The 25,302-nt window shown below is 42.3% G+C and overlaps 1 protein-coding gene across 1 annotated transcript in view; it reads right to left on the reverse strand.

Annotated features, from left to right (window-relative positions):
* unc13ba (unc-13 homolog Ba (C. elegans)) overlaps positions 1–25,302 on the reverse strand; it is a gene marked incomplete at its 5' end in the record, with an annotated part of 57,461 nt that overhangs the window by 27,163 nt on the left and 4,996 nt on the right. Inside the window, 14 exons of the mRNA XM_079815289.1 lie at positions 252–378; positions 2,368–2,453; positions 2,534–2,727; positions 3,702–3,842; positions 4,225–4,314; positions 13,585–13,653; positions 16,328–16,478; positions 18,008–18,171; positions 18,419–18,534; positions 19,575–19,744; positions 20,546–20,687; positions 21,443–21,670; positions 22,095–22,314; positions 23,509–23,583. Coding sequence (XP_079671415.1) covers positions 252–378; positions 2,368–2,453; positions 2,534–2,727; positions 3,702–3,842; positions 4,225–4,314; positions 13,585–13,653; positions 16,328–16,478; positions 18,008–18,171; positions 18,419–18,534; positions 19,575–19,744; positions 20,546–20,687; positions 21,443–21,670; positions 22,095–22,314; positions 23,509–23,583 — 1,973 coding nt within the window. The remainder of the gene's footprint in view (positions 1–251; positions 379–2,367; positions 2,454–2,533; positions 2,728–3,701; positions 3,843–4,224; positions 4,315–13,584; positions 13,654–16,327; positions 16,479–18,007; positions 18,172–18,418; positions 18,535–19,574; positions 19,745–20,545; positions 20,688–21,442; positions 21,671–22,094; positions 22,315–23,508; positions 23,584–25,302) is intronic.

The following is a 25,302-nucleotide window of genomic DNA, read 5'->3' on the forward strand; positions in this document are numbered from 1 at the left end:
AGAGAAATGGAGGAGGAATAAAACAGGAGGGCAGCAAAGCAGCAAATGGTTAAGAATGTTTAAACAACAGAGAAAAGTATCCAGGCAAGTAACAGGCATCTCAGTCGTTTTGGGACAGTAGGTGATGAAAGAGTGTGAGTGAGAAAATAAAACTACTCAAAAGAAGAACAAACTGCAGATTATTTAAAGAAAAGAAGAGAAAACTTTAGCCAAAGATGCTCAGAAAGAGTATTAGAAGCAGCGTGACTCACGATGGGTACTCTGGGACAGTGTCAGAGAAGGCGGGCAGGTCACAGACGTATTCGTTGTAGAGCCATTTGACTTTGAAATGCAGATTCATGTAGTCCGCACTTTTACACAACCTCAGCTTCTCATGCTCTGGGGAGACAACAAGCATGAGTCGACAGATTTAATTTCATTTTACCTAGTCACGAATTTCCTTCGGCTTTAAAACGTATTTAATCTACACTGAGCTATAAACTAAAAATGAACTGCTGTTTCATCCCAGTCTCCAGCTGCACTCACTCACAGAGGCTAATGCTAAGAAAATGCATTTCACGCACATACACTACCATTCAAATGTTTGAAGTCAGTAAGAAATTAAAAAAATATATTAATTAATACTTTAATTCAGAAAAAAAAAAAACACAAACAAATTATATTTAAAAATAAATGCCTGTTCTTTTGTACTGTCTATTCATCAAAAGCATTCTGGAAAAAAAGTATCATGATTTTCACACAAACTGTTTTTCAACATTGATAATGAAAATACATGTTCCTTGAGCACAGCATATTAGAATTATTTCTGAAGGATCATGTGACACTGAAGACTGGCATAAGTTATTCTGAAAATTCAGCTTTGCCATTACAGGATTTTTTTTTATATATATATATTTTATATATATATATATATATATATATATATATATATATATATATATATATATATATATATATATATATATATAGAAGCTATTTTAATAACAGTTATATTAAATTGTACTAATATTTCGTAATATTACAACGTTTACTATATTTTTGATTAATTAAATGGAGCCTTGGTTAGCGTAAGAGACTACTTTCAAAAACACACGCAACACACACACACACACACACACACACACACACACACACACACACACACACACACACACACACACACACACACACACACACACACACACACACACACACACACACACACACACACACACACACACACACACACACACACACACACACACACACACACACACACACACACACACACACACACACACACAAAAAACACGAATCTTACTGACCCCAAACTTTTAAACCGTAGTGAACGTGCACACATACACTCTCAACCATATGTCTTACCAGCGTAAAAATCAAGTCGGCGAATATGAAATGTGGCAGGTGCTAAAAACAAGAAAACAAGGCAAGAGAGACAGAAGAGATGAAGAAAACTTGTGAAAGAATGAAAAAAAGTGCAATAAAAGGGGTGGTCTCAAAAGAACAGGAGGCTGGCATCAAAAGGAAAAGATGATTTTTTTTCAATGAGGTGTCTTTACTCCTAGTTGGAAGAGCTAAAACGAAACCGGGGGTTCTATTCTCTAACTCTGCTGTAAGAGAGTGAGGACTTTGAGACCAAAAAGACTCTTTTGAACCTTTAAAGGGGTTTTATCATCGAAAACAGGATTAGCATTGCTCTCTTGAAATAAAACCTCCACAATGCAAAGCTCACAGCTTGTCACAACGAGCACATTAACATAACACTGAACATATTTATTATTATTCAGTACCTAGCAACTTAGCTCACCCAGTCGTGGTGACATAAGGAGTAGGGCCAATAATCTACATAAATCACCAAATACTAATATTTCACTGTGTCAAAATCATAGAAGCTGTAATTAGGGCTGATATTGTACATCATCACCCAATACTAATATTTCACTGTGTCAAAATCATAGAAGCTGTAATTAAAGTATTTGGTAGAGCCAACTGAATTGGGATCACAACTCATTTCACATGCAAATTCACATTACTTGATTAATTCAAAGGGCAAAGAACTGGTAGAATATGTTAATGTAAACTGAACATAATAAACAGGCAATATGGGAAAAAAATAGAATATGGCCCCTTAGCGTGTAACAGATGTGATTATCTTGTATCATTTAAGTCCAAGTTCACACTCTCATGACTCCTTATAATCTTTGACCTTTACCATTCTTCCAATGATTGTGGACGATATGTTTAAGAACTGAAAACAAATAAAAAGAGATGGGGTGATGTTACTCCCAAATAAATTTGTAGTACAGACATACTTCAAGGGCACACACACACACACACTTCCAATACATATCAATGTATATTTCTTCATACCTTCTAGTGCATACTTCATGTCCTGTGCGAAGAGTGTCCACATGACCTCAGCACTGACTTTTCCTACATTTAGCTCCTGAGGAAACCTGCACAGGACACACCAGGTTAAACGTATCAGCTCATGTGTTTGTGTGTGATTATTGTGTGTATCTGTGCAGTCACTGACTGGTTTATGATCGGACTGTAGGAGTTCCTGTCCTCCTCTATGATGGAAACTATCAAGGTGATGAGTTTGGGCCAGAAGTCCAAATCTTGAATGCTTGGTCCTGGTTCTTCTACAGCAGCATTTTCTTCCTCTTTCTCATCCTTCTTATCTTCCTCTTCTTCGCCCTCTTCTACCTCTTTCTTTTCTTTTGGTTTCTGTTGAATAGAACGATAACATGATGGATAAAAGGATAGACAGAACAACACATAAATAGATAGAATGATTGAAAGACAGATAGACACACAGAACAAATGATAGATTGGAGTGATAGAATGAATGACAGTCGGACAGAATGACAAAGATAGGCAGAACACACACAGTCAGAACGACAGACAGAAGTATAGATAAAATGAAAGAATGACAGTCAGACAGCATGATAGACAGAATGACAGACAACAATAGACAGAATCATAGACAGAACAGACAGACAACAATAGACAGAATCATAGACAGAACAGACAGACAACAATAGACAGAATCATAGACAGAACAGACAGACAGACAACAATAGACAGAATAATAGACAGAATGACAGAACGGCAGACAGTTAGAAGGACAGACGGGACAGATAGATTAAAATGACAAATAAAATGTCAGAATGATATGAATGAAGACAGACAGAACAATAGACAGATAGAAAAAAATAGACAGAACAACAGACAGACCAACAAATAAATATAGAAAGACAGATAGATGGATGTCAGATAGACAGAATGACTAACAAAATGATAGACAGAATGAAAGAATGACAGTCAGGCAGAATGATGGACAGAAGAGACAGACAACAATAGACAGAATGATAGACAGAACAGACAGACAACAATAGACAGAGAGACAGGCAGATAGATAGACAGTCTATGGAAGAAACTTAAAATTATACTGATGATTCATGGTTCTGACCTTAATGCACAAACATGGTCTCTATGGTAACAGATCAATTCGGTAAAATATTATTCGTTTCAGGCATTTGTCTTAGGTTGAAATGTTGATATTACCCAAGAGAAATTCATCCTCTAATAATGACAATATAATCTCAAAACTTGAACATGCTGTCAAACACAAGTGTAAGCATTCCCATCTGTATATATACAAACATACACCTGAGCATGGCGTGAATGTGTTTACTCACAGGCTCCACGGCCGGCTGAAACTGTCTGTTGTACAGCTCTTGGCAGTTGTTAAAGATGTACTCGTAAGTGGAGTTGAGGCACGCTTTCACACAGTCCCTGACCACATGGGCCGCACGCGGGGGAGATTGCAGTTCCAGAACCTGGACACAGGGGGCACCAGAGAAGACAAGAGTATGTCTGTATAAAAACAATGCAACTCCTGCTAACAAGCGGTACGCTGTCAAATCAATCGTGACTAATCTCCGCTATGAGAGCGCGCACAAAGGCCTCTCACTTACAGCACAAAGAAATCAATCTTCTTTTCAAACCTTCTATTATCCTTTTCGACTGTATGAACTCAGGCAGACAGAAATGGCTGAGCATTTACTCATGAATGTATGAAACACAATTGAATTATTCATCTCTATAGGATCTGTCACTCAATATATGTATTACAAATAAGATCCACATCCCTGTAACTCCCAGATACGGTATAAAACAACAAAAAGAGCAATACAGCATGGGTTATGTACGTTATCATACCTTCAATCTGAAGAATGTAATGCTAGTCAATAAATCCACTGTGGATTTGAGATCTGCAAGACGAGGTTTACTGCTGGCTGGGAAATTATTCTGGAGATCAAAGGGAGAAAGAACATCACAGGAAGCTTGAGTGAGAAGCACAATATGACCTTGGTATCATGAACAACACATGCACAGAGGTTATGAATCAAGTCTATATTATCTTATAAAGAGCATACATGCCAACCACTCTCAAAACCATCTGAAACACAATAAAATAAATGTATATAGACCTAGACTACATGTGATCAGCTGCACCTTAGATTCCACCATAATGTACATTATTATTCTGAAATATATACGATTTATTGTAGGGTCACAATACAAATATATAGTACACATAAAAATATATCTCGGCAACTATGATTTTGTGGATATGTGTAAATTGTTTTAATTCAAAATATATGCTACATTTTGAAATATTGAAAGTTTGAACTCAAATGAAGAATTATGATTTGTGCATGAAACCTTCACATTTTACATACAAATAAGTATGTGGGTTTTTACTAAAAATTTATTTACTTTTATGTCTCAGGGATCAATTATTTTTAAGTTTTTGCAACCTTTTAAATGCCCTTTATAAATAGATTTTATTGCTTTACCCTTGTCCAAGACATGACTTTCAATCTTAAACGCAAAAATATTAATTATTAAATAAACCTAAAATTAAATATTAAAAAAATTAAAGCTAGGGTAGGTAAATTCAGCAATAACAAGCTTGCTGTAGATCCCATGCACCCTCCCTTCAGAGCGCTGTCCAAAGCCACACCTCAGAAGAAACGCAAAGCCAGAGCCTGCAAAGCTGTGTTCTAAGTTTGTCACACCACAGAAAAATGTGTTATTAACCCTCTCGAGTCGGCGGTCGGCTCGCTTTTTTTCTTATCAGTACCAAAGAGACTCAAATAACTCTGTCGTTTTTTTATCATTCAGGCAAGTGCTATACATCATTATAATCTGTTAAGTTTCTTTTTTTTTTAGTACAGTCACAATAAAAACAAATTGTTGTGCTTTTTGCAAAATAAAGAAATCAAACATGATGCGCGATCTGCAGACGTTCATTCAGATAGTCTTCAGAAAATGACCTCTAGCTTAGTGAATACTTGTCTCACAAACATGAGACATATGTCTAAAGAAACACTGAAATGTCAGGTTTTAAACACTGTAAACCAAATCAAAAACAAATATTCTGTGTTTATGTAATCCGTTTGAAAGCAGAGAGATGTTAGTCGTTCCTGAGCGGCTCATTATACACTAATGCGACCACACCCACGAAGCGCGCGTTCTATTGAGATTCAAATACTGAGGCTCCGGTGTCGACGCCCACACACACATCATCTCAAACAAACACATCAAGTACTGCATTCCTACTTCAACTACATCGTTTTAAGACGCGTTTAATAATCCTGGAATAATTCTCCATATAAAGCTGTTAATTTCAGAAAGCAACGATCCCCCGCTGTGTGTAAGTAGGCTAAATTACTCTGTAAGCATCTGTGAATATTAAACGCAAAAACCTGCGCGAGGACGCACTGAAGCTTTCTTTAAATTAGCTCACAATTAGTGTCAGATGTAAGTAATTACCTTGACAAACTATAAAACCAAACCAGTCAAATTTGAATGATTAAAAACCACCAAGTTAATAATATAGCTCATCCGCTGTCTGCGCTGAAACCACGTCCACTGGCGGAAAAGCTCATTGGTGGACACATATGGCCGACGATGGCACCAGTTGTCAGTGGGACGGGAGGATTAAGGCCGGGGTGGGATATAGTCGGTTCGGCCCCATTCTGCAGCGGATTATCAGTGAATCCCAGTTGTCTCAGATGAAAGTTTGTAAAACTATCCTGTGTAAAATGATCATTGAAGAGGCAGGTGTTGGTGGTGATTCTCAGCTCTGCATCAAGGTGGCTCTTCACAAAATGAATCCACCTCTTCTTGATATCATCGTTTTTCAGAAATTTAAATAAGGACACAGAGCTGTTTTGTAAGTTATTGCAACCATGTAATATGCAATGTGATGAAAGCATAACTAGCTAGCAAACTGTAGGCTGTAGTAATTAACGGTCCTGAGAGTAACTTGCGATTGAGCAGGTGAACTGATGCGGATGTGCTCTAGTTCTCTTACGAGAGGTTCTCTCGTATTGCGTAAGTTCCTTACGCTACGGGAAAGTATTCTTTCTTCGAGATTTCTGAAAAACCCAAAATTATCCTTAATTTTGTAACATTGTCAACGCAGTGCGGCAGCCTGGCAGACCATAGCAGGCTATTCCAGCGTGCTATTGGCTGCTCTGCTGGCAACTGCAGCAGCCTATCGGTGAGCCCGCGTGACGTGGCGACCAATGAGGGCGCTTCGCGCCCACCTGGCTTCATTTGCCTACAGGTGGGGCGTGGCCACGTGTATATAAGCAGGGCTCACGGGCTGCATATTCGATTTTCTTTTCTTCAGCGAAGCCCTTCGCATCGCTGGATCTGGAACCCGCCGCCGTTGCAAGCAGAGGACAGCGCCTGAAGAAGCCGGCAGCATCGCGCCACCTTCAGCCATCCGTGCCTGCTCTGCTATCCGGCAGCATTATATCCTTTTATTGCTCAGTGTTGTCGCCGCTGCGTCACACTTTCACAAAAAGAGCCGAGCGTTTTTCTAAAAATGTCTCGTTCCACCTGCGGCTCGTGTCACGCGCAGCTCAGTTCTGGGGACCGCCATGTGATCTGCGCTCTCTGCCTGGGCCGTGATCACGCCGCCGCCGCACTTCTCGCCGGCGGATGCCCGGAGTGCGAAGAACTAACGATGTCGACCCTGCGGGCTCGACTCGATCAGTTCGAAGATGACATCCCTCCAGTCTCTGCTAAGCCGCGCAGAAAAAAGCGCCGCTCGCAGCGGACTCCGGAGTTGGCCGAGAGAAGCTCGCCGGAACCCTTCCCGCCCGCTTCACTCTCGCCTTCCCCGCCCCCACCCCAGGCCGGCATTTCTGTTGCCGCCTCTGGGGATGAGGCGGATGCGGCCGCGGAACGCGCCGACAGCTGCTCCATCATGGCTTCCGACAGCGAGGAATGGTCTTCCGCGACCTCTTCAGTCCGAGCCTCCGGACGCTCTCGAGCGGGTGAGGACGCCGAACTGTTGCGCCTTCTCACCCGGGCTGTCGAGCAGCTAGGCCTCGAATGGGCCCCGCCTAAGGTGGCAGCGCTGAATCGGCTCGACGGATGCTTCCTGAACAGTCGCCGCCGTGCGCCCACCGCCAGGACTGCACCCTTTCTGCCAGAGCTTCACGAGGAGCTCGCGAAGTCCTGGAACGCGCCATTCTCCGCGAGGGTCTCGTCTCAGGCTTCTTCGACGCTCTCACAAGTTGACGGCGCGGCTGAGAAAGGCTACAACGCTATCCCTCCGGTGGAAGAGGCGGTCGCAGCGCACCTTTGCCCGCCTTCTGGTTGGCGCTCAAAGGCTGCCCTCCCGTCTAAGGCCTGCAGAGTGACGTCATCGCTGATCGGCCGCGCTTTCGCTGCCTCCGGTCAAGCTGCATCTGCTCTGCACTCTATGGCCGTGCTGCAAATCCTCCAAGCCAATCTCCTCCGTGATCTGGACGAGAGGAGCTGTGACGCTGAGCTGATCACGGATTTGCGAAGCGCGACGGATCTCTCCCTCCGCGCTACCAAGACCGCAGCACAGGCCCTCGGACGCTCTATGGCCTCCCTCACGGTAGCTGAGCGCCACCTCTGGCTCACGCTTGCGGACATGCGAGAAACAGAGCGCGCGGCCTTCTTAAACGCCCCGCTCTCTCCATCTGGGCTCTTCGGACCAGCGGTCAAGGGGATCGTCGACCGTTTCTCCGAAGTACAGAAGACGACGCAGGCCATGAACCTCTTCCTGCCTCGACGCCCAGGCGCCAGCGGTAGCTCCGTTGCTCGCCGTCCTCGCGACCAGCCAGCACCGAGCTCCGCGCAGCGCCCAGCGCGGCCCCCTTCGTCTCAGCGAAGACCGAGCGGCCGCCCCAGATCGCGCTCCTCCAGCCACGGTAAGCCGCCTCCCCCTCGGGGCCCCCGGCCTAGGATCGTGCTGAAGTCCGAGCCTCCAAAGCCCTCCTAGCCAGAGGCAAGAAACGACGGTTAAGTCCCGCTGCGGCCGGACCACCGTCAAAACTCTTTTTCCTGTCAGCCCCCACCACTGTGGCTGCTGCAGAGGAATTTCACGCAGCCAACGAGCCGGCAAAAACGCCCTCTCGCCTGTCAACCACCGCCGTTTTTACGGCGAACCAGAGAAATCACAAAAGTTGCATTATTTCTGGTTGCACGGCTCACGCCGTATGTGTTTCAAATGCAGTAAATGTGCCCACTTTTCTGTGTTCACCCCTGCACATAAGCACTATAAACCCCGTGTCCCCCACTCACATAAAGCGGCCTCCGGCCGCTCGAGTGCTAGAGTTAGGTCACGTGTCCGCTTGTCTGCGTCCACGCCTAGCCACCACACGCGCTGTCACACAGCCACTCTTAACCGGTCATGTTCCACGCGTAAGAGTTGTGCCCGCTCAAACGCGCTCACACATTTTCGCGAACATTATGCCCCAGGCGCTACGCGCCGCGCCACACACCATTTGTTTTCCGCCCAAGGTGGCCGAAGCGATGAGTGTAGGGCCACACACAAGACATTCCCCGCTCAAAGCGGTAGAGACACAGTGTGTAAGGCGGCCAGCCACCGAAAGCGAGCGGCTGGCCCACAGCACAGAGAGCGCGCGCACCGCGCCCGCCCCTCTTATACGGGCCGTCAAACCCGCGAAACGCGGCGTTTCGAGCCCAGAGGCCGTTCTGTCCCGTTTGGCACACGCGAAAGCGTGGGAAGCCATTCCAGGTGTATCAGAATGGGTGCTGAGAACAGTGAAGCACGGCTACACTCTGCAGTTCGCTCGCCGCCCTCCGCGCTTCTGTGCGCGTATAGAGACGAGAGTGAGCGAAGAAGTAGCACATCTACTTCGAGCGGAGATAGCCACGCTGCTGTGCAAAGGGGCTATAGAACCGGTTCCCCATTCTATGAGCGAGTCAGGCTTTTACAGCCGATATTTTCTCGTGCCAAAAAGGGACGGGTCGCTCAGACCGATTCTGGATCTGAGGCGTCTGAACAAAGCTCTTTTGAGGAGATCGTTCAAGATGCTTACGACCAAGCAGATCCTCGCGCATATTCGCCCGAGAGACTGGCTAATTTCCCTAGATTTGAAAGACGCATATTTTCAAATCAAGATAACGCCGCGTCACAGGCCATTCTTACGATTCGCCTTCGACGGCCAGGCTTATCAATACACCGTCCTTCCGTTCGGCCTGTCACTAGCACCCCGTACATTTACGAAGTGCATGGACGCGGCCCTCGCTCCCCTGAGAAACCGGGGGATGCGAATATTGAACTACTTGGACGACTGGCTCATCCTGGCGCAGTCAGAGGCCGAGCTCCTCGCCCACAGGGCAATGCTGCTCAGCCATTTGGACAGCCTGGGGCTCACGGTCAACTGGACCAAGAGCTCATTAGTGCCCACGCAATCAACCTCATTTCTGGGTTTGAATCTGGACACTGTGGCTATGTCTGCCCGCCTGTCACCACAACGCACACGCCAAGTTCGGCGCATGGCTGCGTACTTCCGGCCGGGCAAAATCGCACCTCTCAAGCTTTTTCAGAGGATGCTGGGACGTATGGCCTCAGCTGCAGCTGTGCTCCAGCTGGGCTTAATGCGCATGCGCCCGCTGCAACGCTGGTTAAACGCCCGAGTGCCTCACAGAGCCTGGGCTGCCGGAGGTTTCAGGATCAGAGTGACTCAGGGCTGTGTTGCAGCCCTAGAGCCCTGGTTAGTAGCCGACTGGTACCAGCGGGGAGTGACAATGGGAGCCATCTCACACCGCAAAGTCATCTCGACGGACGCCTCCACCTCGGGTTGGGGCGCCGTTTTCGAGGGCAGACCGGCCTCGGGCCTCTGGTCGAGCGGAGAAAAACTCCTACACATAAACTGTTTGGAGATGATAGCGGTAGAGAACGCGCTCAAGCAGTTTCTCCCGTTTATACGGGGACACCATGTGTTGGTCCGGTCGGACAATACCACGGTGGTGTCCTACGTGAACCGGCAGGGCGGTGTCAGGTCCAGGTGTCTGGGCAATCTGACGGAACGCCTGCTCGTGTGGGCACACAGCTCGCTGCGCTCGCTGAGAGCGGCGCACGTTCCGGGCCACCTCAACGTGGGCCCGGACAAGCTGTCCAGGGGCCTCATTCTCCCAGGAGAATGGTCCCTGCACCCCCAGACAGTCCAGCTGGTATGGCGCCTATTCGGCAGAGCGGAGCTCGACCTCTTTGCAACAAAAGAGAACGCCCGCTGCTCGACGTTCTTGTCCAAAAGCGAGGATGCGCTGTCCCAACTTTGGCCCAGCCTCCCGCTGTATGCTTTCCCGCCGATTTCCCTATTGACCCAGGTTATAGCGAAAATCAGGGAAACGCGCCGCCCGGTGCTCCTTATAGCGCCGCGCTGGGAGAACCAGATTTGGTACCCAGAGCTGGTGAAGCTGTCGCACTCACCCCCCTGGCCAGTTCCGCTGAGAGCAGACCTCCTCTCTCAAGCAGGAGGGTCAGTTTGGCATCCCCATCCAGAGCGATGGTCTCTGCATGTATGGGTGACCAACGGATACCCGTTGACCTGCCCGAAGGGGTTATGAACACGATCTCACACTCTAGAGCCCCCTCGACGAGGCGGTTATATAGTTCTAAGTGGTCGGTGTTCACTGAGTGGTGTGCTTCCAAGGGATTGGAACCGCAGCAATGTGGGGTCCAGCGGGTGCTCTCCTTCCTCCAGGAGCTCTTGGAACTGGGCAGGTCCCCTTCCACGCTCAAAGTGTATGTAGCGGCTATAACAGCGTTCGCCCAGACGACGCTAGGCAGCACGCTAGGAAGGAACGAGCTCATCATCCGTTTCCTCAGAGGAGCTAGACGGATGAATCCCCCGCGGCTCCCATCGGTTCCTATTTGGGATCTGGCCTTGGTCCTAGAGGCCATGAAGGCTCATCCCTTTGAACCGCTCGAGACTGTGGAACCAAGGTTCCTTTCGCTAAAAACCGCGTTCCTGATAGCTCTGGCTTCAGTGAAACGCGTGGGGGATCTACACGCGCTCTCAGTGAGCCCGACGTGTATGGAGTTCGGTCCTAATGACTCTAAGGTCATTCTCAGACCGAGGCATGGTTATGTCCCCAAAGCGATCGGCACTCCTTTCAGGGCGCAGATTATCTCCCTCTCGGCTCTGCCAGCATCCGACGAGGGGGACGGTGGCAATATCCTCTGCCCTGTCAGGGCATTGAGGGTTTATGTCACACGCTCCGCCGCCTTCAGGCGTTCTGAGCAGCTATTTGTTTCGTTCGGAGGGCGCGCTAAAGGTCTCGCCTCCTCGAAACAGACCCTGTCCAGGTGGATAGTGGACGCGATTGCAACTGCATACGCTTCCAAACACCTGCAGTGCCCGCTAGGTGTCAGAGCACACTCCACCAGAGGCATGGCCTCTTCGTGGGCTTGGGCCAGAGGGATTTCCATCCACGATATTTGCGTGGCGGCAGGCTGGGCCTCCCCGTCTACGTTCGTGAGATTTTACAATCTGGAAGTTCCTGCCTTACAGGCGAAAGTGTTATCAGTTCAATAAGGCTGTTGGTTCTGCCCGATGATTCTGCGCAGACATAGCTCACATACTGGTAGTAAGTTCGGTACAAGGCTTATGTAAATTTGAAGGAGACCGGCGGTACCGTTCCCTCATTTACGAAAAGAGCTGTTGTGAGTTTGAAGGTGACCGGCGGTGCCGTTACCTCACTCATATGACAAATTATTGTGAATTTGAAGGCGACCGGCCTTGCCGTTCCCTCATTCATGAGACAAGGTGTGGTGAATTTGAAGGCGACCGGCAGGTGCCGTTCCCTCATTCATAAGGCAGGGTGTTGTAACCACCCGTTGTAACCACCCGTCAGTTCAAACGAAGTGTCCGTATATGTGGTGGCCCGTTTCCTTTACCGGCCACCCTGCCCGAGCAGTGTTATGGTCCCCAGTTCCCTGGGATACATATGCTGTATGCGAGGCGCGCACGGCGTTGACAATATGTTCCCGTAGCGTAAGGAACTTACGCAATACGAGAGAACCTCTCGTAAGAGAACGATACTCGGTTACTTAACGTAACCTCGGTTCTCTCTAGAAGAGGGAACGAGTATTGCGTTCCTTGCCGTGCGCCCCGCGGGCTTTTACGCTTCAGAACTACGAAAACCGAATATGCAGCCCGTGAGCCCTGCTTATATACACGTGGCCACGCCCCACCTGTAGGCAAATGAAGCCAGGTGGGCGCGAAGCGCCCTCATTGGTCGCCACGTCACGCGGGCTCACCGATAGGCTGCTGCAGTTGCCAGCAGAGCAGCCAATAGCACGCTGGAATAGCCTGCTATGGTCTGCCAGGCTGCCGCACTGCGTTGACAATGTTACAAAATTAAGGATAATTTTGGGTTTTTCAGAAATCTCGAAGAAAGAATACTTTCCCGTAGCGTAAGGAACTTACGCAATACTCGTTCCCTCTTCTAGAGAGAACCGAGGTTACGTTAAGTAACCGAGTATCGTTATGATAGTTTTAGGGGAGGGGCCATGCTCAGTGGTTCCACTGCGTCATCGAGCCATGGTTTTAGCCCCGCCCAAAAAAAATCATGAACACAGAAATGGTGAAAAACTGTTTAACAGTCTAACTCCACAATTCAGTACTACACAGTTCACAGTCTGTGTAACGTGTTTCAGCAATACATTTCTAACATTTATAATGTGTTTAGAAACAAATCTCAGAATTGTCTTTACACAGACTTTAAAATATACTGTTGTTTCTACATTCATTTGGAGATTAACTGCGAAATTATAAATATTATAAAATATAATAAAAACGTATAAGAACGTAAGGCCTGGTTTCACAGGCTTAGCTTAAACCAGGATAAGACCTTAGTTCAATAAGGACATTTAAGTCGTTTTTTAAACATGTCTTAGAAAAAAACATTACTGGTGTGATTGTACTGACATATTTTAAGATTTGTCAGTGCAAGTTGCTTTCAGTTAAAACAGCTCAAACATGCCTTTTAGCTTAAGCCTTGTCTGTGAAACCAGGGCTAAGTGTTTTTAATCACGAAAAATGTGTGGTTAATCAAGTTTTTTTATTTTTTATCAATTGATAACACACATTTTTTATAGGTGTGCCATTTTCCAATTACGCTGTAATTTGTTTTACACCACACAATGCTAGGCTGCATCAATTTTTTCCTGTAGATTAGGTTAAGTTAGTGTACATGATGAATACTTACTCTGTATGTTGACAGGTCAATGCGGAGAGAGTTATGGAGTTGATCCAGCAGTCTAACAAACCGATCTTTCTGCATTAACAGAGAGAAAGATGACTCAGTAGTGAATAGAATAAACAAACTAACAAACGAACCAAAAAATGGGTGCTTCTTTCAGTATTTGGTAATGTATTTCTGTCAGGACCACTATTGTCAAAGACGATTGACATTTAGCATACAGTTTGAATTGGCAGTATGGTTCTGTTCTGGGCAAGAACTCCCCGCCCAAAACAGAATAATAGCAGGGAGAGCAGCGATATCCCCCTTAGGATAAACTAACATGTATAGCCGATATCATTAATGTTCAATATTTGAATTAGGGTTGGGCGATGTCTACCAAATTGGCATCAGATGATGTCTACAGTGAAACATTGCGATGGATAATGACATCAGGGGGTTGCATTTGAGCATTAAGCTCCATTAATGTGGTGCCCGTCTGGAGAAAGTGAACGCACACAGAGATGAAAAGGCTTGAATGAAGCGCGTTTGGCTTTAGATAAAACTACTAGAAATATAGCGCTGAACTATCATTACCATAAACAATCCTGAGTGCTTGTGGTGTGAACCGCACAGCTGTTTTGATGCTCTGCTCACAACAGGAAAATGGTGCTAGAAAATGGTGCAACCGTTCTGTCATGTGGTCCGCCATTTGAATCTCATTGGTTTAGTTTGTTTAAAACATCTAGTAGCCTATGATTCCTTTGGCATTTTTGGCACAATAAAATCTTTAGTGTTTAAATTGTGTTCATTGAACTATTTTGAATGTAATCTGTATTGTGCCAGCTCAACATCGTGATGTCTGTCAGACATCGGCGATGGACGACGGCATCGTCTATCGGCCCAACCCTAATTTCATATACAGCATAATTTGAGAATTTAGTCTGATTCAAAGGGGAATCAGAAGGCCATATCCTGACTGGACGAGATGAGGAGCTGGGGATGGAGGAGGATAATTAGCTCCTGAGCAATGCAATAGCTGCGGATTATACTGATGGACGTTATATATGGATGCTGTAATAGGCTTCATATTCCAATAGGTAGACGAGGATCAGCTGAGAGTCAGCTAATGAGAGCTTGACTGACGTGATCTGCCAGATCTAACGCTATGCCTGATTTAGTTATAGTCAGTGCAAAAATGACAAACCCTCTCTGACATTTTCAAAGACACAAAAGTTACGTTACTGCGTTACAAAAGTACGTCTGACACTAATCTCTCTCTGAATTAATCTAGACCTCGATCCAAGGACATAGAGCGCGCACACACATACACACACACGAACAAAGACATACTATACAAGCACACTAGAGAAAGGCCTTTGAATGAACCCGTCTCATGGCAATGAGAAAACCTGAATAGGAATCAAAAGGCCAGGGACGCGGACAACGTTTCAGTTATTCACTATGTTGTATCTTTTCAAAATCCTTGTATGAGCAAGATTCTTTCTGCAGAATGGTCCAGTACAAGAACACGAGGAAAGGGATTGTAGCTGTGCACAAATTCAAGCAGGTGCATTCATGGTTCTCTAGAATCAGAGGATGCCACAACAGCATCTTCAGCTGCATCGTATGAGAATAATATGCTCTCAGTGGGTTTGGGATCAAAGGTTTTATGTTATGATAACAATCAAAGTCCCCACCACTCTGTAATCAAATGTGACTTTACAGCTTATAAAACAGTTAGTTCCGGTTCTTGAATTTGATTGGCTGACATTTAGCCCAATAGCACTGGGAATTCTCACAGTTTTTATTACTCCGCTTTTTTTTGTATGCATGTTCTAAAAAAAATATGATCAATCTGCGCATTAGTGGAGGACATTTTTTGCAGGTTACATCATTACACTTTGGGGCTAAGATGTTTAAATGTTTTTGCAAGAAGTTTCTAATGCTCATCAAGGCTGCATTTATTTGATCAAAAATACAATAGAAACTGTAATATTGTGAAATATTATTACAATATAAACACGTTCAAATGTAATTTATTCCTGTTGTGGCAAAGCTGTAGACTGGGTAAACCCAGTCTGATCTGCCGGTGATTTGTTTTCTATTGGCGGGTTTAACAAGATGACGGATAGAGAAGCGATGGATCGATGCCCGTTGATCACGCCTCTTGTGGTCTGATTGGTCGAAGGACTATTCAATTGCGTATAGAGTGTTTTAAATTATGCTTGTTTTTCACGCCAGTAGAAAATATACATAGCAGACTCCCCAGACCGATGTTCAATCTTAAATTGAGCTTGGGTCAGGTGAAAGCTGAATTTTCAGCAGCCATTACTCCGGTATTCAGTTTCACATGGTTCTTCAGAAAGCATTCTAATAGTTGTTGATCAATAACCATTTCTTATTATTATCAAAGTTGAAAATAGTTCACTGCTTTATATTTTTGTGGACACTGTGAAACATTTTTATTTTCTGGATTCTTTAACGATTAGAAAGTTTCAAAATAATATTTTATTTGAAATATAGTTTATTTGTAACATTATAAACATAATTACTGTCATTTTTGACCACTTTAATGAATCCTTGCTGACAAATTATTTCAAACTATACAGCAAGCTACTTTTTCATTCAATGAAAAAGAAAATGTAATGCTACGTAGCTAGTTTTTATGTCACATTGTACTGAGCATATGCTCATGAATGAACGGAGGTAATAATCAACCTCTAGTCTGGGGCCCTATTGGCTGTGTGCGATGCCGAGTAAGCATTACCCCAAAGTTGGAGGCATTGAAGCGGTCACAGGCGGAGACACTGGTGACTGAGGTGGGGTGAGCGTAGAATGCGTTGATGTTGGCCAGGAGCGTGCTCATTACCGCAGGGACACCAGACAGCATGTATTTACAGGACAGACATGCAAAATGCCTACAGGTGGACAGACACAGACACCCAGTAAGAAACTGAGAATGCTTAATTACAACAGTTATGTAATAATAGTAAATGTCACTTTTTCATAATATATAATATTATTTTTCTTTCATAAATACACTACATTGCCAAAAGTTTTGGGACGCCTGCCTTTACATGCACATTAACTTTAATGACATCCCATTCTAAATCCATAGGGTTTAATATGGAATTGGCCCACCCTTTGCAGCTATAACAGCTTCAACTCTTCTGCGAAGGCTTTCCACAAGGTTTAGGAGTGTGTTTATGGGAATTTTGACCATTCTTCTAGAAGCGCATTTGTGAGGTCAGGCACTGATGTTGGACGAGAAGGCCTGACTTGCAGTCTCCGCTCTAATTCATTCCAAAGCAGTTCTATTGGGTTGAGGTCAGGACTCTGTGCAGGCCAGTCAAGTTCCTCCACACAAAACTCACTCATCCATGTCTTTATGGACCTTGCTTTATGCACTGGTGCGCAGTCATGTTGGAATAGGAAGGGGGCCACACCCAAAATGTTTCCACAAAGTTGGGAGCATGAAATTGTCCAAAATGTCTTGGTCTGCTGAAGCATTAAGAGTTCCTTTCACTGGAACTAAGGGGCCAAGCCCAAACCCTGAAAAAAAACCCCACACCATACCCCCCCCCCTCCACTAAACTTTACACTTGGCACAATGCAGTCAGACAAGTACCGTTCTCCTGGCAACTGCCAAACCTAAACTCGTCCATCAGATTGCCAGACAGAGAAGCGTGATTCGTCACTTCAGAGAACACGTCTCCACAGCTCTAGAGTCCAGTGGCGGCGTGCTTTACACCACTGCATTCGACGCTTTGCATTGCACTTGGTGATGTAAGGCTTGGATGCAGCTGCTCGGCCATGGAAACCCATTCCATGAAGCTCTACTCACTGTTCTTGAGCTAATCTGAAGGCCACACAAAGTTTGGAAGTCTGTAGCAATTGACTCCACTCCATGGCTGAGTTGCTGTTGTTCCCAATTGCTTCCACTTTGTTATAATACCACTAACAGTTGACCGTGTAATATTTAGTAGTGAGGAAATTTCACAAATGGACTTCTTGCACAGGTGGCAATCTATCACGGTACCATACTTGAATTCACTGAGCTCCTGAGAGTGACCCATTCTTAGTAGAAGCAGTCTGTATGCCTAGGTGCTTGATTTTATACACCTGTGGCCATGGAAGTGACTGGAACACCTGAATTCAATGATTTGGAGGGGTGTACCAATACTTTTGGCAATATAGTCTATCAGCATATGGACTTCTCATCTCAAACAATAAGTCAGTTCTTTCACTGCTTCTCACCAAAACAAGTCTCTCTATTGAATAAATAAAAGGTTAATTAATATTCTGTTTGACAATATGCACAACTGAACCCAAATATTCAGTCCATTTAAATACCGACTTAGGATTTAAAGCACTCTTAAACAACAGCTCATATATAACAACAGGGCCTATAGCTTTCAGAATACAGAGAAAACGCTCCATGGCTTACGTCATGGCCTGATAGATGGATTCTATCCCATAGCGCATGGCAAACTCATCTACAATATCTTGAGCCATCTCATCAAAGTAGATCTTCCAGGCATCATCTCCACGTGCCGCGGGCAACTTTACCACACCCTGCCCTTCAACGTCTGTCACAAAGTGAAAGAAATTCTACAAAAGGAGAAAGAGAGAAAGAGAAAGAGAGAGAGGCGAAGTGATATGTCGAAGTGTTTCGATATAGAAAGAATTTTTTGTTTGTTAGCTTTTAGGTATAAATATATTAAAGATGAATTATGAATTATTACTATCATTCAAAAGTTTGGGTCAGTAGGATTTTAATATGTATCAAATCCCAAATTTTTTGAACATTATTGTACACAGGCATTTGTCATCTAAAAAGATATTGTAAGCAGTTTACCTCGTGCAGACTGGTGTACTGAACATGATAAGGGGCCACTTTCTCTTCCCCTTTAATTTCCACGCTTATCTGCAGTCTAATAGCCCCTGATACTGCTGACTTGTCTGTGCGTTTTTCTGCGGAAGAAATTACACATGGTCATTGCACAGATCTGATATGAAAGTTTACCAGCATCTGCTCCTAATGGAGAACCTTGGCCAAAGTACAGAAGATTTACATCCGGCAGTAACATTTAATATATTTTTCTTATCAAGAGAAAATAAACAGTACTTTCAGACATCAGACTCAAGATTTTAAAATTAACACTCATCATTTTACTTTTTATTTTCTTCAATGAATATTTGATCAGAAACAATGTATGGGTAATATTATTATGCAAATAGAGAAGAAACTGTATGGCTGTGAAATAGTTAAACCATCTTACTGACTGTAAAATGTCTACCACCAAAGTTGGACATATTAATCATGCAAGTTTTCATGAATAGCTAAAAGTTAAATTTTGGCATATCTATATTCTCATATCTAAACTCATGCAAATCACTAGATAATATAATTTTACTACTCGGGTTATTACAGATTACAGTTCATATTTTAGGCATAGATCGTTTATGACCTGCACCAAAATCCCAACCCTTAAGCAGACAGATGGTTTAATTTCTTGTGTGACGTATAATGGAGCCATTCAGTTTTTAGTCCTAATTCCCCTTAAGAAATTTAGCACTGTCTACTAGTCATTGGTTCCCTCGAGAATATTTAATGGGTTTTTCGAATATTAGTTATAGATCTATGAGGGAAAAATAAGGTCTTAATTAGCCCTTTTGAAGCACCTTATTAGCAACTTAAAGCAACAATAAAGCACACAAAGGTTTCAAAATCCATGTTATAGCACAAAATGTTAAGCCTCTTCCAGTAAATGTTAACTACTATATCAAACTAATTAACTAAAACAACTATTCTAAAAATCCATTCAAAATCCCAGAGGGAACCCACAGTGAATTAAGACTTCTGGTTTGTCTGCAAATTGACGTCATGACTTTACATCTGTATAGAGCACACAAGAGCTACTTTTAAAGCCACAGAGAATTAAACAAAAAATAAAAAGAGATCAATTATTACTCATTCAACATTAAAGACACACATAGACTGAAGAACATACCAAGGTTATACCAGACGTCCATTTCTCCGCTGAGGGTTCGGACCTCGATGATGCTCTGACCCAAAAAGTCATCAGATTCCCTTTTTAGACGCTGCTTCACGCGAGACTTTATATCATCATCTTCATCCCATACTCGCAGTTTAATGCGATCAGATGAATTGTGGCACTCACTGGGGAGGAGAGGGAAAAGTTGTGAACAAATCACAGCTGCTTCATATAAGATATAGTATTTGTTCAAAAATTTTAATGTCTTTTGCAAAGCCACAAAAATGTATAATATGGACATCTGTGATTTCAACACAGTTAACAAAATCTGCCTGTCATTTTTGCACATTATATGTTGTCTTAGCTCTGCGATAAGCTCCTCAAAAATAATTATATTATACGTAATTCGCTGTACACTTGACAATACAATTTTTGGCTTCACTTTGACTTACAAGCCTTTGGGATCGCTTTAAAATCTTATATTAATATCTTATTATATTACTTTTCCTAGACTGCAACGAGATAACAAGGAGAGCAAAGACACTTTTCTGAAGTCTCCTTCTCAGATTTTTTTTCTCATGAACAAAAGTCCACAGGAATTGCATGCGTCTCCTGTGGAGTTTCAGGAGAGATCTCAACAATCAAACAACCTGAGCTCAGATTTGTCAAGATACCAAAGTCAGCAAAAGTCAGAGATCTCAATATTCACAGAATTATCTGAGCTATGCTATACGCATTTTTTTTTTTCATAGATCCATACTCTTACTGTATGTCAATGATTATCACATTTGTGAAAACCTTAGGATAAATATCGGAGAAAAAGGTGACATAAAACAACTCCTGAGCAAAGATTGCCTCTGTGAGAACATTAAAAATATACAGATTTTGTCTGATTACATTGAAAAGAAATAAGAATAAGAACAAAGCAAGTGAAAGACACGATTCCAAGAGAACAAAGAGAACAGAAAAAATTGTATTAGACTCACAAGTTGAACGTCTCCTCCCACACAGGGTTAAGGTTACCGTAGATAGTTTTGGTTCGCTTCTTAGTCTTGCCAACCTGAACCGTCACATACGGATCACTGGAACCAGTTCTGTCTTTAGCCTGAAGGCCCTGAGCACTCACCACTGGAAAAAACACATGAACACACAGAATATAAACAATCTTTTAAAATGTAGTCACAATCAGTAAAAACAAAAAGAATGAAAACAAAATTCCAATGCAGGCACATGACATTTACTAATAGATATCTGCATTTACACAATTGCTCCTTGAATATATACAGTCAAACCAAAATGTATTCAGACACCAGATATAATTGTATACTAGTGGTTGCAGGACACTATAGTTCATTTATGCAAGTGAGGATAGCTAAATCAAGTAAACTGTGACATATTATATCCAAAAAATTCTTCATAAAGTGGACTACCAGGAAAATGTATTAAGATTTGGGACCAAAGTTATTCAGACACTTGGACCTGACCATGTTTTAGCTTAAGTGTTTGTTCTTTAATTGCTAATGCGACCTTTTACACCATAGACTGAACAAAATTGAGCACTGTTTGGTAATTGGTTGACATAAATTGGTATTATCTAATTTTGTACTTAAATTTAACAGCTGATTGGTTGATTGTAATCCATTACATACCTTTCTATCATCCATTACCTGACATTATCAAGAAAATTTTGTTCTGACAGTTAGTTCTTGTCATATTTTATTATCATTTTTGAAACTATCGTGAATAAACTGTGATAATGTGAGAAAATGTTGAAGATCTCTGAATACATTTTGGTTTGACTGTATATATAATCAGTGAAAAGCGTCTACTCTAAACATTTCAATCAAGTTACATAGCAATAACAGTTGTCCCTGCTTCCATACCCATGATGGAGATTTTGGCAGACCATTTTGATGTTCCGTCAAGCACAGTCTGTTTGATAGCCTTCATCTGCTGAGCATGGTTCAGTTTATTCATATTGAACACAAGCCTTATAATCTCAAAGATTTCAGGCTTGTTCCTCTCTCGGATCTTCATGCGGTCCTTCATGGCTGATATGATATGCTGGGTTTTGTCCTCTGCTCCCGTTTTGGAGCTCTTCTCAGCAGCTCCTAGCAATTGCAGAGATGCGTTTATAATTTAATTGTAGTATAAAACAATAAAAAAGGAACAAAAATATGTCAAACATACTGCACTAGTGAAAAGGCTTCTATTGTGTATTTTCATTACAAATTATATTAACATTAAAGTAAAAAGTTGAATTTAAATTGTATATTTCATAAATTGTATAATTGTGCATTAGTGTATAATCTTTCATATTTCTTGCTCATTTTTACAAGCTTTCTGGTCAATCAGTTGGTTACTTTTATTTAAAAAAGCATCTGTCAATCGCACAGATGTAACATTCATAAGGAACAACAATTTTTTTTTTATACATAAACAACTAACTGTAATGAGCACTGAAGTAACAATACACAAGATATGTAGGTTTTCTGTTGTTGTTTCTTGTTTTTCTGTATTTGGTTAGTGACTCACTCTGCAAACAGTCTGCGTTGAGAAGCTCCTGGCATTTTTCGTGGCATTTGACTCCGCACTCTGAGCAGCGCATGCCCTGCCGCGCGATACCCCACAACAAACCCTCACACTCATAACAGTAGGTGGGTGTGGTGGCTGTCCATACTTCAAAGTTATGGGGTGTCGTGCAAGAAATAGGGTAAATCAGAGCCTGGAGGGTCTTCTTGTACACGTGATTCTTCTACAGAGAGAGAAAGAAATTGAAAATTGTGTCTGCCAGAAATGGGCCCTAGACGCAACCCTGAAGATGACATATCAAAACAAAACCCAGCTAGAATGTAGGATGAGTTTAAATGAAAAAGACAGGAAGTTGTTAAGAATGGCTCAAACAGAAAATTGGAAAAGCATTGAGAAGGAAAAATAGCAGGTAAGTGTAAGAGCCCAAGATACGCTTTATAAATATTGGTGTAGGTGTAGTTATGGGAGTGGGCAGACAGGTGTCAAAGTGATGACCAAATGAGAGCCACATCACACATCTTTATCTAGATAAGGTGTAGGTGGCGTACACCCACACAGACATTCATCAATCCAGAGCATCTGAACAGGTAACTTGAAATTTTGATATTCTGTAACACTACAAAAATCAAAACTAGAAAACGAAAACTAGAAGATTTTAATTCTGTCAACAATTACTCAATTATCATTATGACCCTTGTGTCATTCCGAACCACATATATACAAATGACTGGAGTGCTAATGTATATTACTTCTGAAAGACTAGAAGTTTGCAGAAGACATATTATTATTTCTTTTATTTATTTATTCCATATCAGCAACTACAGTTTTTCCTGCTGGAAACTTTTAAAGACATATAATACAATAAAATCATTATTTACTGAAAATCTTTTATTCAAACTCGTCACATTGTTATTGCTTGCAAAATATGTGTGTGGTATTGATCATACATTTTGCGAATCATGTCTTTTTAGTGTATACCGACTTAAATTTCTTTTTGCTACACCTTTAAAGTCAGCATGACATGAAATTCACCCTCTCTATTTTCCAAATGCTTGTTATTGTTCTTATTGTGAATAATACATCCATACATAGGTTTCTTTTGTTTTGTTTTTTTGAATTCCCTCTGGTGTCATAAGAAGGACCTTTTAGTCACAATCTAATTTAAGCTGGCGTTTAGATCTGCTGCCATCCAATCATCAACTAATGGATGGAACACCAAATCCTGCCCTACATTTTTCTTTTTCTTTTTTGATAATCCATTTCACTTAGATGTATGTCACAAATCACAATACGGCAGAAAAGATCTGTCACTACTTCCATTACATTGCTTTAACTTTAACAATAGGGTTGAAAGAAGCAATTTTAAAAAGAGAGAAGCAGATAGATGACAGATGTTTGTGTATTTTGCAGGTCTTACCAGTTCTTCATCCTTCAGTGAAGAGCGTCCAGCTAATGCGTGCGAGATCCCAGCTTTCCTGGACTGTACCAGAGACTGAGAGAGGGGAACAATGGTTGAATATGAACATGCTCATTATGGTTCTGTAACTTTATTTGTGCTTGCCCAATGGGTTTAGCAAAATTGTCTGTTATTTTCCCTTAAATACCTGGTAAATGTTAGTTCATGCCTGTGTCTACTACATTTCCATTAATATGCTAAACACTATTCGCACATTAAGGGCATCGTGTCTACTTTCAGCATTTAATTTCTAATTTCTTAATGTCTTAAATTATTAAATACCGTAATAAAGAATAGTACCAACAACAACCAGCCTATAAAGACCGTCGATACAACATGCTGAAAAAAAACTATCAATGATCGTTTCATAGCTAAAGCCAGACAAATACTCTTGATTTTAAGATTAAGATTGATTTTCCATGGGAACAGAGATAAGAGTGCAATTTAGGCTCTCATAGCTAATGACAGTGATTCAACACAAGCAAATGGCTGGCTTTATATTTTCCCTGGCCATAAATTGCTCAGCTAGTCAATTGTGAGTGGTACAGGGTGAGCGAGGGGGCTGGCAGGTCATGTCTGAGATTCAGTCAATTAAAAAAGCTAAACAAAAAAAATTCCTATAAGAAAATGGCATGTCTGCAAGCAAAAAGAAAAAAAATTAAGTTGCGACGTTCACTTATCATTTGTCTGGCACATCTAAATTGTTATTGCTAAAATGTAATTTAGACATAAAATTATGTATTAAACATATATGATCATATTTATTAACCATACTTTCATAAAATTCCAAAAAATCTCCAATTAATCTCCAGTTACATCAAGCATTAAAATGAACTAACAATGAACAACCCATTCACAGAATTTCTAAATACTGGCTAATAGATCATTGGATAATGTTTTTTTTTATATATATATACAGTCAACCAGTCAGTAATTAAAAATAAACCCACAACAGGGTGATCCCATATATTACAGCTGCAAAATCAATCAATTGATCAATCAATCAACAATGATTGATATTAACTGACATTTTCTATGAAAAAACAGAGAGACCATATGATATGCAAGATATAAAATTAGCACAGCCAAGTAAGAAATCATTTAAGGCAATATTCAATTGTAGAATCCACGATTCATTACACAAAAATTACCACCGAATTTTTAGTGACTGATCATTCATAATCCAATATTCCAGAGTTGTGCAATAACTTGCTTATATTCATCTTATTCACACTTTACAGGCTTGATTGCCATGAAAACTTTTGTGCAAGTCAAAAGCTTCAGTTCAAGCCTGTTTTTATTTAGCATTTATTCTTTTTTGTCCCTAGTAGACAAGGCTACAGCATGTTAAATGCATCTGTGTGGGTTTCGTTTTTATAGTTTAGCAACAAAGACTGAGTGATTAAAGTTCCCCATATCTGACTCATGGACATGTCAGTAAACAGGAGAAGACAAACACTTCAAATACAGCTTCGTTTCTCAATAGTACACACTGGCCTGGTATTTAATGCACCATTCACATAAGATGTCCCTCTTTAAGGGTGAAGAGAAGACATTCAATTACAAGATTAAATTAACATTTACATGGATGCCAAAATCCATTATAAACAAAAACAGACCATTTGTATTATCAAACCCTTCTGAGAATGTCATGCACTCATTTATTGGTGATACAGTTTTACTGCTCATTTCAATCACACGGTTGAGCGGCAAATCAAAGGTGATGGCATCACAACTGAAAATGAAACGGAGCAC

This window comes from Gobio gobio (assembly GCF_949357685.1).
Source record: "Gobio gobio genome assembly, chromosome: 4".
Lineage (NCBI taxonomy): Eukaryota > Metazoa > Chordata > Actinopteri > Cypriniformes > Gobionidae > Gobio > Gobio gobio.